At 40.5% G+C, this 20,186-nt stretch overlaps 1 protein-coding gene across 19 annotated transcripts in view; it reads left to right on the top strand.

Annotated features, from left to right (window-relative positions):
* Positions 1 to 20,186, top strand: part of Dscam2 (Down syndrome cell adhesion molecule 2) — a 161,839-nt gene that overhangs the window by 110,009 nt on the left and 31,644 nt on the right. For all 19 annotated transcript variants that reach the window (XR_013079426.1, XR_013079424.1, XR_013079428.1 and 16 more), the window contains exons 4-7: positions 7,752 to 7,898; positions 7,976 to 8,093; positions 12,954 to 13,115; positions 14,609 to 14,892. Coding sequence is in view for 15 of the 19 variants with exons in the window: in XM_076762253.1 (XP_076618368.1) it covers positions 7,752 to 7,898; positions 7,976 to 8,093; positions 12,954 to 13,115; positions 14,609 to 14,892 (711 nt within the window). In the remaining 4 variants the exon portion in view is untranslated. The remainder of the gene's footprint in view (positions 1 to 7,751; positions 7,899 to 7,975; positions 8,094 to 12,953; positions 13,116 to 14,608; positions 14,893 to 20,186) is intronic.

The raw sequence follows: 20,186 nt of genomic DNA, 5'->3' as shown, positions 1-20,186 counted from the left end.
TCCGAGACCCTGGTTGCGACGAATGAGGCTCCCCACCATCTACCATGGAGACCTTACCTGGCCACTTGTAAACATTCGTTTTCAATAACCTACCAAGGAAAGAAAACACTGTCAACTATAAACGACAGTCGTCTGTTAATCGTTACACAACGCGTTGGAAATAGTAATGAAACACTTTTGATGGCGACGTAGATTTTTAATAATATCTTTTTATCTATCATAATTCAAGTTTAAAGGGTGAAACCGTATTTCGAAGCTTGATCCCCAAAGTTCTAACACGGAGACGGTTACTAAATGATTTATGGCCTATAAATCGGCAAGGACCTTGAACAAAATCCTTTGCGTTTTTGGCCCGAAAGTATAACGTTCGATGTCAAAGTAGAATTATTACGATTATTTTGGAACGTCGAAGCTACACGGAAATATCGTGGTCGCAAATACTTGGAATATTTGGTTTATTAAGGCTATTCGAGAGCATTAAGATTATTAGGGTTAATGGTACTAATGGAGCTACCGAGACTATAGGGTTTGGTTAGGATTATTGCGATTATTGGAACTAGAGAGATTATTACGATTATTGGAACTTCTGAACATATTGTGGATATTACGAGCAGATGGTCTGTTCAACGTATTAAAATTTTGAGAACTATCGGGAATATTAAAGATATCAATACTGTCAGAACTATCGAAATTATTGATATTATTGGAAGCAACGTAGCTACGAAGACTGATGGAACCATTTGAATAATCAAAATTACTAAAAGCACTGTGACTATCAGGATTACTGGAACAAATACAAATATTCAAAGCATCGGTAAACTTCGTGGAGTTACCGAAATTAACGATTACGCAAATTCTGCTTGAGATTATGTTCCCCCATAGCTGTAACCATTACGTATAACTTACGTCTATAATACCGTGTAATATTTGCTCTATGGAAACATTAGAAGAGACTCCTCGAACCTACGATTATTCGCACCACCGAGTATACAGACGAGTCCCGAGAGTCTCCGTTCGTCAGCCCCCCAGAACTCTGTCAATCTCTCCAATTTCCACAATCTGTATTCGCTTGAGACCTAATTCGACCGTCCCCGATGATTAAATCACCGTCGAGAGAGCCATAATCCTCGCCCACGCGTTCCAGGCGCTATTTATCGAAGTCGAGCGAGTCTCCGGCCGTGAATTTAACGAACAACGCGAAGTCGCGCAAGTAAAAACGTAACAAATTTAATACGAGCCCCCCCTCCAATGCGATTTCAATCGGAACGACGACGTGCTCGGCGTACCAGACGTCAGCGCGAGATTAAATTTTACCCGTTTCTCTTGTCTCTTCCGTTTCCGTCGGTCTTCTAAGCTCGCCAGACGGGAAACTCCATTTTCTGACCGGAATCATAATACGATCGATACAAATCGAAACAATACATCCGTATATCTGTTACATCCATCCATGCACATCTATCAGGATCGGATTCCAGTTAATTCCGCCCGGGCAATTCATCTTCGGCGTGCGTGTGCGTGAACACACCCACGCTGGACCGTCCATCTTCATTTCTTCGATGCCCGAACATATCTTAAATCTTCGTCGATTCCGTAGATCAAGATTACTTTTGCGAGATTTCTCGTTTATTCGATACATCCGCGCCGTTGCGATTCCCAATTTGACGGCGTTGCGCTTTCGATCCTTTTTACGATAAATAATAGCGTGCGCTTAAAAACAAATATAAATAATAAGCATCGACTCGGGTCGGATATTGCAAAGTAACTCGTAAAATTGCACGGTTCTCGAAACAGAACGAGTATAAAAACACTTTCACCGAGCCCAATTAGCGAATGGGAACAAACACTAGAGAGCTCGAACAATCGCTTGTAAACGGTTTTCAGGCAAACGGGTATTCAAAACAACATCTGCTAATGAGACGATCATTGAACATTTCCACGCTCACGTCGACGTACCTATACGTGTAAATTAGTTAATTAATACGTTACCAAGGACACAATGTTCAGTAGGAGTACGGAGTCTTCGAATCTGACGATTCGACGTCCAGTCGAATAGAAAAATTGTAAAATATTTTTATCGGGTCGGTACATTATTAAAGACGCGACACATTTGAAATTTTCTCGCTAAATTACCGAGAAGTTTTAATTGCTACGCTCGGGAGCACGCCAATTGAATTGTCATTGCACGTAGAAGTCACTGTAATGCGTTTGAATTAATTCTTTAACGACCGGTCGCGACTCGTTAAAGCCTGGACAAAGATAAAACGTTATTGTTACGCGTTTCGTTCCCAGCGATTTCGTCGTACGGATCGAAAACCGTGAAAAAAAACGTTATAAGTATGTTCATTTAGTTTCTTTGCCCGGGTATAAATTGCCGGGGAACATTGTGCGCGTCGACCGGTCGCGTTTCAATGGTGAAAATAATATAAAAATGCATATTCCGTTGCTACCCTATCGACCATTCGATACGATTCGCAATAAAATGAACGGAGACGTTTCGTTGTTTCCCTTCGACTATTTTTGTTTGTATTTCCCTTTTCTCTCCTCGCTGCGAAAGAATTCGCGTGTCTACAAAAGCAAACATTCGTTTCCAATATCTGTATGTTTCATCGGAAGGGTTTCCTTTTCGAAACACTGGATCGATCCGCGCGTTGAACGTGTCGCGTATCTATGGTCTCCTCCGCTCGAGAAACCGGGCTCACGATCGTTGAATTTCTTCTAAATGACAGTATTCCAGAAATTCACTTAACACGTATCGTGCTAAAAATCATAAATCCAAAAATATTAATCGTTGGTCGTTGAAAATTCTTGGTATTTACGAACCATTTGAACAATTCTCTTTTTTCGAGTTTCACGATCGTTGAATTCCTTCTTCCAAATGACAATATTCGATGAAAGTTACAAGTCCAAGAATATTAATCGTTGGTCACTGAAAATTCTTGGTATTTACGAACCGTTTTAATGATTTTCTTTTCTCGAGTTTCACGATTGTTGAATTCCTTCTTCTAAATGACAATATTCGATAAAAGTTACAAGTCCAAGAATATTAATCGTTGGTCACTGAAAATGCTTGGTATTTACGAACCGTTTAAACAATTCTCTTTTCTCGAGTTTCACGATCGTTGAATTCCTTCTTCCAAATGACAATATTCGAGAAATTTACTTAAGGGAGTATTGCTGTCTAGGCTGTCATTTCTTCGACCTTTCTTTGTGATTTTTTTTTTAACGACAGGTAGATTGTATTATAGTGAAATTTTGCAGATATATTTATCTGTCTTATAGGTATGTATAGTATTTTTTTCATCAAAAAATATTAAAAATTGCGAGAGTTATAGCTTCTTGTTTAAAAAGACGCATTTAAACTGGCTTACATGATATCTCAAGATCTAGCTAACCGATTGACTTCAAATTTTGAGAGAATATTCAACAGACACGCCTTCTATAGCTGGAACTAGAGATTTAAAAAAATATTGAGTTTTACTATTTTTTTTGATACGCTAAAGACAAAAGAACGATTGACAAATAGAAATTCGATACTTGAAGCGTCGCCGTTTCTTTATTTATCAGGATTTTGACTTCTCCCTAGTTCCTGCTATAACTACAACCTTCCTTATGAAGATACTTTAACCCCCTCTGTTTCAAATTATTTGGAATCCTGGGAGCCATTGGAGCACCTTTTCCAAAAGAGCCATTAAATAAGAAGTTATAATTCCCACGATTTTTAATATTTTTCCATGAAAAAAATATTGTACATGCTTACAAGATAAATAAATATGTCTACAAAGTCTCAGTACAAAACAGCCTATCTATCGTTAAAAAAAAAATCACAAAAAGGGCCGTGAAATTGACAGTCTAGGCAACAATACCTCCTTAACACGTATCGTGCTAAAAATCATGAATCCAAGAATATTAATCGTTAGTGACTGTAAATTCTTGGTATTTACAAACCGTTTGAGCAATTTTCTTTCTTCAAGTTTCATTGATCGCGATTGATGCATCGCGAATTCCGCGACCTTGTTTTTAAATTATCGTTCGTCGACAACATATTTGGATCTGTGCAACCAGTTTCAACATCGTTATATTTCTCTAAGCGTAACATATCCATCTTACTAATAGCGCCATGGTCAGACTACACGTAATTCGAGGTAGTCGGCGTCGGTTCCCCCCCTTGTTTCGTACATGGCAGTGTATATGTACATATGTACGGTTATACATAAGGTACATACGTGGCCTATCTACCTTGAATAGAACCAAGGGGATGAGCCTAGGTAGTAACATCGAGTGTAATACCGAAACTACATAACCCATCCAAGCCGGCTGACTTGGCCGACAATCGCTATTTAGGAGGGCCGCTTATCTCAGCCAGTCTTAGCTGTGCTAATGTCTCGTGGCCGAATCTACTCCTGCACGTAGATACAATAACGTGCACGGGAGAGTCTAGATAGAGACGGTCGCTAACAAGACACCGTCGGGGAGGGAAGAAAGGAAATTAAAGCGAGGAGAGTCGAAAATAGTCGGAGATAGAGGCAGAAGCGTGGGAAACCAGATAAGAGAGATCGCGGTTCAAATTAACAACGAGATACCAAGGAAGATTACATTTTAGGAGAAGAAACGAACGAGGAAGATAGCAGATAAACTTGGATATCAACCCTCGTACGCTGTGGGTACAATTACAGACAAATTTACGGAGTTCTTCGAGCGTTCCACGAAGTCAGACTTGAATAAAAACTGTTGCTTTTTAGGACGTTGTCGCGTGTTTTTCGCGGCCCTACAATACCGAGAGTGAAGAAGCTGGACTAAGAACACGAAATACAGGCGTGGAAATCTAGATACCAGGGGGAGACGAATGTTTATTAAGAAACTTGCAAGATATAGTTACATTGAAAAACCTTGGGAGAGTAATGAATAAGAGATTAAGTCGGTAAAGTGGGCGAGCCAAATGGGGAAGAGTAACGAGATAAGGATAACAGGTACAAAGAAAAACGGGAAGAAAAGGAGAAACCGACGGTAGGACCTCCCTTGGACGATCTCGTATTCGTGAACTACGTTAAAGGTTCCGGCCAGCAGCGAAGGAGGATTCGCGAAGCGTCTGCGAATGTTTAGGATAACTACCGCCATTAACGTTGCTCCGGCTTATCTAAGGAACGAGCACGGATTAAGCCGCGCAAGAACGAAGAGATCGTATCTGGCGTCATCCAAGAACGGGTCGCTGGAAATCTCGGAATTAGCATAATTATCGTAACGGTAAAACCGTTCGGGTAAAGTATCGCGAGCCCGGGGCACCGGTGTCGCATCGATGGTTCCGAGTTATTAAAGATAATTCCGAGCCGGCGTCCCGGTTTATTGGAAAATGTCGCGACCAATTACCGTGCTGCACAGCAAATATGAATAATACAGAGACTTAGGAAATTGCGTGTTATACGTAGCAGCCCATTACGAGGGTATTAATAATTTTGTTATTTGAAATAATTGGGAGTTGCTGACGAGAATGTTATACCTTCAAGGAAGGCGAGTTACGTATTCATTAATGCGTGGGAAAATTATTTTTCGAGAATTTCCAAGCTAAAATTAATTCGAAAATCATCGAGATTGTTGAATTCGTTTTTTCATTAGCCGTAACGCTAGGTAGTCAAGAATACATGCTGTTTAAAACAGTCGAGATGACTAATTTTATCGAATGAAACAGTTTTTCGAAAGTTTTATTATTCCACTTTGTTCTCCTCGAAGTACTTGTTAACTTTTATTTCAAACATTTGTTCGTCGAATTAGTGTAAGTGACTCAAAAATCGACTGTTAGGATGAACCCCCTGTGAAGCGTCAAAGTAAACGACGAAATAAACATGGAAGATAGCGTAAATTATAATAGATGTTACGTTCAGAAGATAGGGGATGAAATGCCCTTTAAAATGAACGTTTGTACGAGTCGATAGCTTTATTAGTTCCGGAGATATAGCGATTTTAGTTTCAAGTCGATGCGGTGGCTAGTTCCGGAAATATAAGGTCTGTTTACTTTCTTACTACGGCCTTGTCAAGGTCGTTGACCGCGCGCGCACATTGAAAGTAGGTCAGTCGGCCAGACGGTCACGAGTCACGTACGAGAAAGAGAGGTCCGGCGCGACGCGTCAGACGAAGACAGAGATAATCGAATTAAGAAAAATTACCTTTTACATAAATTACGATATCTCCAAAACGGAAAGTCGGATCGCCAAAAACCAAAAGCCATTTTAAAGGGGAGGCTTTGCCGCTCCTGACAATGCCTCAATAATTAATAAAGCACTAGTAGTTTCGGAACTGCACGCGTCCAAAGTTTTAGTATTTTGAATGCGCGTTAATAGGCTTTCGTAAGACGGAGAGCGGAATTTCAAAAATTACCCTTTCACATAAATTACGATATCTCCAAAACGGAAAGTCGGATCGCCAAAAACCAAAAGCCATTTTAAAGGGGAGGCTTTGCCGCTTCTAACAGTGGCTCGATAATGGATAAAGCACTAGTCGTTTCGGAACTGCACGCGTCTAAAGTTTAACTATTTTTAATATGTTTGTCTGGACTTTTGTAAGGCAGACAGCATATAAACTGCGATATCTTCGAAACGAGAAATCGGATCGAGATAAACAAACAACCAATTTAAAGAGGAAGCCTCGTCGCTTCTAATGATGGTTCAGTTATGGATAAAACACGAGTGGTTTCGGAACTGCACGCGCCCAAAATTTTCATATTTTTAATACGCGTTACTAGACTGTTTATTAAAATATTACGAACAGTAAGTAAATTACTCGGATAATTTCATTCGTAACAATTCTATTAAATGTTTTTGACGTCGCCGGCAATGATTATTTCATGAAATTTCGTTTACTTTGATAGACTGTTAGCCTCTATTTAACAAGACTAACACGATTTCAATTATGCCGGTTAAATGAGCTGTCGAAATTTGGATATACAGTCAACGAGAGCTAATCGGCTTTGCGGATGCGGACTGGACAGAAAATACGATCGATAGGAAATCGAACGGTGCTTTTATATACCAACTTCTCGGAGCAGTAGTAAGTTTCAGCCGCAAGAAACAAACCAGCGTTGCAGTTGCAAGATTATTCTATAGAAGGCAAAACTAGTGAAAAAACTACTTCCATTCAGAACAGTAGTATATTTGCTGGTAATATTCGTGTTATTTAAAACAGCATAGATTTTAAGGCACCCTAATTTCAGTGGATCATCCTGTATTACCGCTGGAAGGGCGTAAACGTCGACTGTGAAATTCGCGGTCCCTCGTTCAAATGACACGCCTGGCGTATTATCGCCAGAGGGACCATTTAATCGCATTTGACGGTACGAGCGATGGTTCTCGTCGTTTTCGTGGTCGAAATTGTAATCGACGGTTCCGTTCGCCCGGTAAAAAGTTTAAACTCCAGCACAAACCGTTCCAGTCGTGATTGACAACGAAATTGATTACTAAAACAATCTGCAAGGGGCGGCACGACCGGGAAGCTAGCGATTTTACCCGAAAAAAAAAACAAATCGAAAATCTGCGACAGAATTGTTTCTAGGCGACGTTGTTCCGTGGGAAATAGATTTTCAAAATGCTCGAACCACGTGGCGATTTTAATTTCAAAATATTTTTCAAAGATACCCTTCGCAATGTTCTCTATTTAATTGCTAACACAGCGTATGAAACGTATTTTAAAAAATTTTGACAACTACTGATCGTAGCTCAGCGAGATAATGTCAGTAAAATATTGTAATTTTTCTATAATTACAGATGGGAAGTTTCATCTGCTGCCTACCGGTGAACTCCTGGTCCACAGTCTGGAGTTCAGCGACCAGATACACGGTTACAGATGTCGAACGATGCATCGTCTCACCAGACAGGTCGTCGTAAGCTCCGTGGCGAACGTCAGGATAGCGGGTGGGTGTCTTCGACGGGAGATCGCGTTTTTTGCAATTACTCGCGGCATTAATCGACTTCTCCCGACCTTTTTGCAGACCACAGAGGGGTAATGCCACCGGTGATCCTTGAAAATTCTGGCGTGGTTCACGTCGCTCAGGACGAATCAACGTCGTTGGTCTGCGTGGCGCAGGCCTGCCCCACTCCCGAATATCGGTGAGTTTCTATCTCGAAGATTAATTAAAGGAATCTCCTCCGATAGCCACGAGTCGCCCGAGATAACTCCACTTTTATTCGCGAGATCGGTTAACTGACCGTGCAAATATAAATTAAAGCGATTACAATAGTATCAGCGATAATTATTCGCGCGATCGAAAACCGATGCGCCGTTTGTTTCTCGAATTTAATGACGCTATTATTACAAACCGCGCCGAACGAATTTAATGCCGCGTTTGCAAATCGCCGATGCGACGATCGAAATCGACTTGAATTCTAAAAAACTTTATCTTCCATCGTTCGTCGACTATTTCGAGTCATATTTTAACTCCACCGTGGCGATTAACGCGTTAACGAATGCACGATATTCGTGGAAAGATAAGGTAATAGTGATTTTCTTAACCGTCTTATAGTCGAGTGTAGGATCATACGCTCACGGCGTGGCATAAACTTTTAAGCGCACGATCTATCGTTACGCTATTTAAACCAATTTGCATAATTTTCTATGCCTCAGAAACTCGCGATAATACTCGCTCGAAACTTTCGTCGTACATTTTCGAGGAATTTATTCGTCGTGTACCGAATTAGACTTCACTCGGTTTACGTAATTCCCGGGTTTTATTCGGTGCTTGTGAATTTTAGCGATTTTTTGGTTTTATTCAATTTTTCGTCACGAATAGTTTGCAATTTTGATATTTCAAAAGTAAATTTTTAAAGTAAGAAGGTTAATTCCTTTGTATTGGAATTAAAATTACTATACTTCGAGGTGAAACGCCAGTATAGACCTCGTTCGATTATTTAATTTGATACAAAGCATTTTGACAATTTATAATCGCCACATGGAGAGTGCAGGCCTCGTTAAACGTCGAAATCGAATTTAAATCATCTTGTGAGAAAGATCCACTTGCAATTTTGGAAATAAGAAGGTTAATTTCTTTATACTGGAATTAAAATTGCTATACTTCGAGGTGAAACGCCAGTATAGACCTCGTTCGATTATTTAATTTGATACAAAGCATTTTGACAATTTATAATCGCCACATGGAGAGTGCAAGCATCGAGATAAAATTGTTAAACGTCGAAATCGAATTTAAATACACTTTTCGGAGAAAGATCCACTCGAGTGCAACATGTGTCCTATCAGAAAATGATTTTGACTCCTCGCCAACGGCGCTGTTTCGCTGGCAGAATCATTTATCAGAGGACCACGTCCGTAAACCGCATTTTACAGAACCTGGACAGTGGAAATCTCCGAGGATCTTTATCGTCCAGCGAACAGTCGCTCGTCCTTACTTCCTCGAAAACTTTCGTACCAAAGTATATTATTTTCGCCATTTATTCTGCGACGAAGGTTTCAAGCGTCGCTTTAAAAGGAGGTAAAATCTGCTAAAAATAATTTCGCAGGCGGGGATGATCGCTTTTAACGAGATTTTCGAAATTCCCAAGCACCGTACGAGGCTTCGATAATGTTGTCTCAAAGGTGCGCCGTGCACGAAACGTCGTGCTGCGTCTTTGTACCTTTGAAGCGAGCGTTCCAGATACATTTCCCATCTATCGTCTCGCGCGCGAAGAGCAGCTTGCGTCAGCTCTCGGCGCTTTTGGGATGCTCGGAAGACGATAAAAGGAGCACGCGAGAAAACGCGAAAAAAAGCAGAGCGCGTTTTCCTCTAATCTGTCGTTTCTTCTTTTGGGGAGGGGTTGAGAAAAGAAAAAAAACGACGAAAAAATTACGACCGTTTCTTGGACGCGAGGGGCGGTCGGAGGGGTGCGGACGGGGGACAGAAAGGAGGGAAAAGAGCCAAAGGAAGATTGAAGACGGGAATATTCGAGGTAGACGGTAAGTGAAGGAATAAGGACTGGGCGCGACTTTGATCGAGGAAAAGTGGGAGCACTCGAACGTGAAACCTCGCGAGCGGTGCACAATCGGAAACTCTCCATGTCGGTCGAGGTCTACGAGGAGCCTTCTACTCCGGACCCTCTTTTTCTCCTGGGATTTCCGGATCCCCTTTTCCCAGTGACCGCCTATCTATATGTGCTAGACAAGAAATAGGAAGGATGAAAATTTATTCGCAATATCGGTGACCAATGCAACGTACGAGTCACTGTTTCATCAAAAGTACGAATTCTCCACTGTGTCAACGGTGGTTCGAAACGCTTATCGCGAGACCTTTAGAAATTAGCCTCGAATTCGAACTTGTGGATTTTTAAAATACAGGATTTATAAAACGATAGTTTGTAGCAATTTGGTAGAAATTGACTATTTTCGATGTGGCTGACAGTGAAAGAATTTTATATTTTATAGAATTCGTTCTAAAATGTCTTAGGGTGAGGATAGATGATAATGCATTAGAGAAATAATCGATAAACCGTAGAATTGTTAGGATAATACGTTCAATAATTTTACATAGCATCCAAATCCACTTTTAGTTTCCATATTCACAATAACAAACGATGATGGAATGAAATATTTCTTAAAAGAGGTAATAATAATATTACATATAGCTTCGATGGTAAATCATAATTATTACGTGGCCAGAGAAAAAAATTTTAAGACAAATCGAACAGTTCACTTTTAATTCACAACAAACAATTTTTGAACGAAATGTTTGTTAAAAAAGAAAATAACAATATTACAAAATTTGAATTTCGAAGTATTTAAAAGCATGTAACATTCAGTGATGTTAAACAAAGATCAGTCGAGTGCACCAGAAAAATAATAATTATTACGTGGCCAAAGAAAAAAGTTTCAAGACAAATCGAACAGTTCACTTGTAATTCCCATATTCACAACAAACAATTTTTGAACGAACTGTTTGTTAAAAAAGAAAATAACAATATTACAAAATTTGAATTTCGAAATATTTGAAAGCATTTATCATTCAGTGATGTTAAACAAAGATCGATCGAGTGCACCAGAAAAATAATTATCACGTGGCGAAAGAAAAAAGTTTCAGGAGAATCGTTACTTTGGGTGCTCGTTCGAGGCCACGTGGCCCCTAAAATAATTATTTCCCATAACGAACGATGAAAGGGTCGTTAGAGGGAGCGATGTCAAACGGTTTAGAACGCTAGTAAGCATCAAACACGACGCAAATTCGGATCAATCGTTGGAAGAGAAACTACACGCCGATTCAGGCGGCAAACTCGGTCTAGTTTGCTGGTAATTTAGATCGTGTACAAATCGAAGCCATCGTACGTGATTGCCGCGAAATTGATGGCATAACGAGCAGCTTTGCTCGATAGGAGGACCCCCCCTCGATCGTTGGAATCCTCCTCGAGTACGAAAAGTTTCGAAACGCTCGTACGGATCACGAATGGACTTCGAACCGGTTCGAAGAGTGGTTCCCCGTAACTCGAATATTATTTTTCGCGACAACTTCGGGCATGGTTCGAAGAGGAGAGGATGAAGGGGTGAGAAAACCCGTATGAAAGAGGGGAAAAAGAAACGGAGATCCGTCCGGAGCGGTTCGAGGACCGAACTCGGACCGAAGGCTGTCAAGAAGTCGGTGGGAAAAGGCAAAAGAAAGCGAGGAATCTCGGGGATAAATGCTCGCGGTGGATGCGACTCGATGTCGTTTCTAGGTCGGCGTACCCGAAAGCCAGTGAAATTGAAGCTCCCCCTCCGCGTCGCGGACTGCCTCCTCCACCCGCTTTGCCTTTCGATGAAAAATTATTCCTCGTCGGGGCATCCACGATAGTGCTCTCCGGGTAAATTGGGATAGCTGACGCGGCCGACGAGCACGGAAACGCGCGAAATTTATCGAGACAACGGGAATTATTTAGAAAACTCGATACACAGTATCGCGATTAGAGGTACCAGCCGGACAAAACTGATCCTTTATGTATATCGATGCATATTTTTTGTTTTATCAACTTGTAAGCATGTGTTATATTTTTTCATAAATACGTTTTAAACAAAAAAAGTAAAGTAATAACGATATGAATTAGTCTTCATGGCTCGTAAAACTAAATTCTTCGTCAGTGATTGAGACATTCCCCTCGAGATCACAGCGATCTTGTCATCGATGGGACAGTGGAAGTCCTCTTGTTTCGATCTTCGTTTCTTCCTGAATCTTTTCAACGCCAAATCTCTTTGAGCTTCGTTCTCGTTCTGGAGACGATGAAAATATCACGGATGACCAAACCAAGAAAATGGGAAGGGCTTTCATCTTCCCTGGAACGAACACAAAGCTCAAAGGGTCGAGATTTGGCACAGTTGGAGAAATTCAGGGAGAGACTGGTGCTGAACAACGCGTAGACGGAAGACAACGTAGAATCGTTGGATCGACTTCCTATGAGACTACTTAAAAGTAAAATGGTGGAGAATTTCTTAACACCGCCCTGTATATTTTTTTTTAAATCAGAAAACTATATACGAGGTGAGAAATCATCCCTTCGTAAGAAATTTAAAATAAAGAAATACAATAACCTTAAAAAATATAAACAAATTTTCATTAATTGCTAAACAGTGTAACAAAGAAAAATAAACGCTAAAATAAGAACTAAAAATCGTATGATTGTGATTTATTTTTTCGAATAGTTCCAAGTAGTATTTGTATCGATAGAAAGCTACCTAGAAAGAAATCTAATTAAAATTAAAGATTTTGTTAAAAAGATCGAAAAACTGGAAGAATAAAAGGAGGGTCGAAACAATCTCTGAGAAAGGTCATTAAAATGGATCAGAGGCAGCGACCTGAACATCGTTTACCAGACCATTGATTATTTTGCACGAGAAACAATTCTTTTAGCGCGCGGATGTTCTCCGCGACAAGAAACGAAGGAACTACTTCTACGAATAGAATGGAAAGTGAGACTTTCATGCAGGTGTCCGTGAAATAAATGATTTTCTCTAATTTTCAGATGGTACGCGCAAACTGGTTCCGAGCCAATGCTGGTACTCTCTGGACCAAGAACCAGATTGCTCGGTTCCGTCCTGGCCCTCGAAGCTGTGACATTAGAAGATAGTGGAATTTATCGTTGTTCCGCGGCTAATCCCGGAGGCGAGGCCAGTGCCGAAATTCGGTAAAAACTAATTGCATGCACTTTTAAATAAGGATTTCACAACGCGAAAGTCTCTTTAAAAAACCTTTGTTTCGTTTCGAATAAAATACCCTTCGACAATATCGTTCGCGAAAATACGTGTTTCGTCCCTCGACAAAAGATAGTTTTAATTTATTTTAATTAATTTTACGGGGCCTGGTGGGGCGTAGCATAATACCCGAATGTAACTTTGGAGCTGAATTCAGCACAGAAGAGTAATAAGGAAAGTTTATGCAAACGTTTCTCCCATCTGACCTCCTTCCTAAATTATACAGCTGTTTTTATATCGAAGTTGTTTGCCCGTGTCGGTGTGCACTATTGTTAGACATTTCCAATCTGTATTTTCCTTACCGGTAATCACGAAACAAGTGAACCGAAAATTGCTGTTATTCCGCTGCGCTTGAAAAAATTGTTGCTTTCCAAAAATTTCATTTCGGTCCGGACGGACAATCGCGAAAGAAGAAAGGGCTGGTTTTCTATAGTCCCGCTGCGCGTTTTAAAAAATTCCCGATTTAATTAAATACTTCAACCGTGAAAGAGTAAAATAGTAATGCGGAATCGAGGCGCGCGAGTACTCGCAAATAAACAAAAAAGAACGTCAATTTTCGCGCGAACAAACTTCAACGTTTCTATGCTACGTTCAAAATTATAGTTATTTGAAACTCGTAAATTGTATTCTGAAAAGAATTGTTCTGTATGGGCATTGATGGCTAAATTGAAAGGTAAATACCAGTAAACACGAATTTTTAATTGAACTAACGTGGGATTTAAGATAATTAAAAAATATATACAGGGTGTTCAGCCACCCCTGGAAAAATTTTAATGAGCGATTCTAGAGACCTAAATAAAACGAAAATAAAGAATACCAATTTGTTGATTGAGGCTATGTTAAAAAATTATTATTTGGTCTCTAGAATCTCCCATTTAAATATAAAAATCTTAGAAACTCTTTATACAAGGTGGATAGCTAGATATTACCACCTCATTTTCCTAACAATATTAAAATTAAAATATCTTCAAAATATTTTTCTCACATAAATAGATGAATGGTGCGATAAAAAAATATACGATCCTGTTTGAAAAAGAATATTGACAACCCTCGTACGGAAACCATTCGATACGAAACATTTTTCGCAGTAATAAAAATTACAAAAGTCGTAGTAATAATATCCATTGACCGATCCTCTATATTTTATTCGCAAACTATTCTTCCCAGTCAGTAATATAGTACACGGGGATCGTTCGTTTGAGGAAAATTAGTTTGGTTACATGGAAACTGAATTATTATAACAACGATAAAGCCAGCAGTAACGTCTTTGAACGGTCTTTGGGCAAGATCGGATAGGAACAAGTGTTTCCGCGAACCTTTTCGGTGTGCTGAACTCAACCCCGGAAATTAAGCTCCCGTTTCACGAGAGACCCTGCACATTTCCTGCTCCGAGTTCGAGGTACATATAAAGGAACGTGTTCTTCAGGCTGATCGTTACTGCTCCGTTGCACGTGGAAGTGACCCCGCCGTTGCTGAGCGTCCATTTGGGCGGTAATGCCGAATTTAGATGCGAGGTCAGCACGCATCCGCAAGCAGGACCTCACTTTGTTACTTGGTACAAGGACGGTCGGCAGCTGCCGGGAACTGGTAGACAATCGGAATTATTGAGGCTCAACGGTATTGGCAGAGAAGATCGTGGAATGTACCAGTGTATAGTCAGACGGGCGGAAGGCGACACTGCACAATCCGCCGCCGAACTTCAATTGGGCGGTAAGCCAGATACGTTTCATCTTAGACTAGAAAACTAGATCGATCCTATTTGATATCTATTCGATAAGAATATATTTAATACCCTGCAAGAATTCCATCGCGATTAATACAAAATTACACGAATCCTATAACATTCAAATTTACGAGAGTGCTTGGCCACTTCTGGGAAAAATTTTAATGGGAGATTCTAGAGGCTAAAATAACACGAAAATCAAGAGTACCAATTTGTTGATTTAGGCTTCGTTGAAAAGTTATTAACGTTTAAAGTTGCGTAAAATAAAATGAAATTGAATGATATACATACGTATAGCTAACTAACTCTACTAATTCCTGTACATTTTGGTTATTTTTGGACTTCGTCGTAATGAATTGCATCGTAAATAAAATCTAAACCCGGACCACTGATGTCCACGATTATTTGAAGTTATTAAAAAACAACGTTCCACGTATCGATTTGAGAATACGATAGATAAGCTTCGCGATAAGGATAAGTAAATAAAAATTTTGTCGAACCGCGTTCGAATGTGTCTTGGCTCGCGAAACACGGAAGCACGAGAATGCACAAACGCGCCGCGGTTCCGTTCGATCCAATTCATACGATCTCAATTACTGAATTCCACGTACTCAGCTTCATTTCGACTACGACTGCACAAAGGAAAATTACATGGAAAGTTGCCGTGCAGTTTCGATCGGAATTGCAGATGAGGAGGGGTGGTTTCCAATAGGTCCATGCACACGTATAAATTCACTTTTCCCGGGCGCCATCCACCTTCGACAAAGCACAAAGCGAATTAGGTCATTCGCGAAGATTCATTTTCCGTTACCTTCTCGACGGTTTTCGCGCGAACCTGCGACCCGTACAATTAAAATACGAATACGAATTAGCATCGACGAACACAACACCACGGAACGATTCAACAAAGCATGAATATTCGTCGTTATGCAGAAACACCGACATAGTACTCGACTTATATTACGAAAATTCCAATTATTGCTCGGAGTGGATAAATTATTAAACCACTTTCGCTTTATGGGGTTTTTACACTCTTTATAACAGTGTTCAACTTTCAATTTTCGAGAAAATTGCAACTATCGAGACACTAGTAAATACTTCGAACAGTATTTTCTTTTTTTATATATTTCCTATTTTTTATTTTATAAATTTCTTATAGACCTTTCCCATATAGTTTCTCCATTTTACTATCTACGAATGCACAGTGAAGGGGGTGATTTTGTATTGGAGAAAGTAAATTGAAAATCTGAGGAGTAAATTCGTTCCATAGGAGACTTTGTTTCCGAGAAAATCGACTTTTAAAATTCATCGAGAACCAATGCCAGGTACTCTGCTATCCCTGGTACGTAAACGTGTGTCAATACAATCTTAAAGCTCTCTTTCAAGATTTATTTACACGCATGAAGATCCATAACTTCGTTAATTTTAAGTATTCAAAAGTAAGGTTTTACAGACACATTTTTCAAATAATATTCCGTAAGAAAATGCAAAGAAAAGAAAGAAGTCTTTCGAAATACCCCCTCGAGAGTAAAGTTGATAAGAATTACCCATGGTTCAGCCCCAATAAAATTGAGAGTCCACTCGGGGGGGTTAAAAGTCCCTGGTTCCATCGATCACCGGTGGAGATAGCCTGGATGGGTCCTCGAGATACTTTCGTCGAATCGATAAGCCCCCTATAAGGGTGCAGAGGTGTCAAAAGTGACACAATAGAGGGCACGAAAGCGACGGAGGGGGGTGGATCGGGATCGGTAGTCAGCGTTACCGATCGCATTACGGGGAACTCGATTATCGTGGAAAGAGCAAGTCGACCACGTGGCCCGTTACGTCGAGTGCGGGGGCGCCGCTTTGAAGTGGAGAAGGCTTCTTTTACGGCGCTTTAGCCCCTCTCGATCCACCTCCCACCCCCCCTTCGTCGCAGTCGTTGCCCCCGTACCCGCTCTTTGGTAACCGCTACGGGCGCGGCGTCTCTCTCGCCCGTTTGCCCTATATCTGGACCGCCCACCTATGGATGAGGAGCTCCGTATGAAAGAGGAACGTCCCCCGCCTGACGGGGAACGCGGGGAGGGGGGTCGAAGCCCAGCCAGAGGGCCTTTGAAACAACAATGAAGTTAGCGTCTCTCGCTCGTCAGCGTCGGTAATGCACGGAATTTACGTCAAAGGGAATTCGAGCAAGCGGCGCGGTGGTAAGGACGTACCGTGGCCTGGAAAGAGAAACGGAGAGGGAGAACGACCCGGCTCGTTGCAATTTCGCGACCAGCAAAGAGCTAAAGGGAGGGAAGGGGAACAAGCTAGCCTCTAATGCCGCGAACCAAGGGGCTAACGGCGGAGGGGGAGGGGGAGAAACATCGACGAGAGAGAGAGAGAGGGCCTCGAACCGTATCGGTGAATACAAGAATCGCGTTCTCGATATCCTTAAAACGTCAGAGCCTTTCGACCGTCCGCTGTCGCGCCAGGGAACGGATGGAAGGACCGTGCGCGAATTTACGTATATTTATAACGCGCGAGAGAAGCACCGGAGTATTACGTTCCCGTGGAAATTACGAGGCGCATTATGAAATTTCTGCCCCCGTTCGCTGACGTGTTTTCTACGCGAACGATGATTCATGTTGTCGGGGATGTGCATCGAGGGATATGCGGGAGTTCTTGGAATTTTTCTGAAATTTCACGCTACGTACGTAACTCCTGTTTAAAAAAAGATTTCTTTGCATTCCTTTTTTTTTTTGGACAATATTATTTGAGAAATTTGTCTGGAAAATATTGTAGAATATCCCTTTAGTTTCCGAACCAGGAACCCTTTAGTTATAGATGATGTATGTGGACAGATTATTTATCGAGGGTATACCACATATTGATATATAATAGTATGCAAAATAAAGAACACTACACTAACGTTCTAAAATATGACGCGTCTGGCCATTTATTTACTCTTTCTACTTGGTGTGTCTGACGATTCGTTTACTGCTTCTACTTAGCTCAATCTTCGAATCGAACTCTATTGGGCACACAGAACAATCAAAGAATACAAAGAGTATGCAAAATAAAATATGACACGTCTGGCCATTTATTTACTCTTTCTACTTAACTCGATCTTCCAATTGAATATTGCACGCACAGAAATTGGCCAATCTTTTTTCTCTGTCTGGCAACGAATGTCCATCACGGAATTTATTCCTACGAGTCTCAAAGAATCAAAAATTACTATCCAAAGAAATTAATCAGATAAACTTGACCAAGTACGACACCTTATTTTTCCAAAGTTTTCGCTTATTTTTTACAATTTTCCCATCGACTTCCTTTAAAATTATTCGTTACCAGTCAGGTCCAAGAGTGGTCAATTGTCTGTCATTGTCTTTTTTGAACTCGATTTTCTCGAAAACGAAGCCTCGAACGAAAAGATTGTACGCCTTCTTTTCGACTTATATTTTCACAAAGAATCACAGAGGAATTTACGATGCAAAAGAAGGAATTAAAAATACCAGAAAATACCAAGGGGATAAAACACTTTAAGTTCGATGTTTTCGAGACCACGGGATGCTTTCGATTACAATAAAAATTTACGAAACAGCTACCGCTAAGACCCATTTTATTTCGCTCGATGCAAGTTGCATCTTGTCTGCATTGTAAACTGCGCGCAGTGCATTTACGCTAAAGTTCACTGGAGCATAGTTTCATAGCTAGTACGGTGCTTTCATAATTCGAGTAACGCTCGTAACAAGTTTGCGAAACACTAGCGCTCCGGGCATCGCCGATTAGGAACCACTACGTTAAAACAGAAAACATTAACGACAAGTCTTATTTTATATGAAAAGAAAGAAGAATTAAATCATCTTTTCGGTGGAACATAATTGAAGAGATCGAAAATCAATTCTTAAATACAATGGCCTGTCTTCTTCCGATCGCTGATCGTATTTCTTGCTTCAGTTTGCTATCTAAAAAGAACCTAATGAATTAGCCAAAAATGTACCATTTGTAAACGAAGTACAGAGGAAACAAATACTGTGGCGTAGATTAAAAATCAATGAATACTAAAATATTCTTGATGCAATTTCTGATACAAATAACGCTCGAAATATTGTCCGTTCCGCTCGACGGAAATGCGTAATTGGTTAATGATTGGCATTGAATGACACAGATTGACGCGTAACCGCATCATTATATGCGCCATTACAACATATAATTCTATAACTACGAAAGCCCCTCAACGTAGTCATTCATTAACCGATTTGCATTACATCGAGTATTATAAACAACATTTCGGGCATTGTTTGCGTTAGAAATCGTATCAAAAATATCCTGGTAATTATTGATCTTCGACACTCTATCGAGCTGCGGAGTTAAACATTGTTTAACCGTATCGTCGACTTCGGATTCGTTGTTTTATTTTCTATTAGAATCGTGTTATACGAATTATCGGTTCAATGGAGGCGTCTCTAATACTCTAAAGGGAACTAGTAGGGTAAGATACACGTCAAACTGTCAGGAAACTCGCAGGATAGATTGGCACGAGTGCATAGTAGTTTCCAAACGCAAAGGAGAAATTGATTTAGTCGAGAAGCTTGAAAAGTGGGTTCTAACCGAAACTCAATGAGAATCAAAACAATCCTCGGATCCAGATAATGACTTAAAAATGTTTGTATCAAAATAAAATTCAGACGCTTCTATAAAACAAAATAAAATCTAAAAGTTTTCATGCACCATCCTGAAACGCAATGCTTTTTAAATTCTCATTCGATTCTGATTCTTCAAAGTCCTTTGAACGATTATTAAATTACAATATACCTATTTACAGTATCGCATTCACATATTATCCTGTTCAATCTCAAATAAATTGAACAACCCTCGACCAAATCACATCCTTTTCTTCCATTATCTTTGCAACTCCGCTTCAATTCCTCCTCGACAACCCCTAACGAGTTATTTATTCCTTCTTTTCAACTGTTCATTCTTGCTAGCAAAGTGTTCCAACGTCTTTCGCGAAGTTACATCTCCTTTCGTATTTTCTCAGTACCTGTTACCTTTTTCCACGCTTCCTTCTCTCAACCTTGCTATTATTCACATCTTTCTTCCTTTGTTGCAACTCCTCCGCTTTTAAATATCTTAGTAGGCCAACGACCCTCGCGTCCTTGTGCTTCCCCTATCCTGTACGTACTATCCAACTTTCTGTACGTTCCGGTTTCACGATTCTGGCGCCATCTACGTCTTTATCCGTCCCTGTCCCAATCTGTCTACCGCGGTGGCCAAGTACACGTATCTCCTGAAATAATTCACTCTTCTTCGTTCC

Source organism: Colletes latitarsis, chromosome 1, assembly GCF_051014445.1.
Source record: "Colletes latitarsis isolate SP2378_abdomen chromosome 1, iyColLati1, whole genome shotgun sequence".
Lineage (NCBI taxonomy): Eukaryota > Metazoa > Arthropoda > Insecta > Hymenoptera > Colletidae > Colletes > Colletes latitarsis.
Note: the sequence above shows the minus strand (reverse complement) of the source record. Positions and strands in the feature narration are given on the sequence as shown.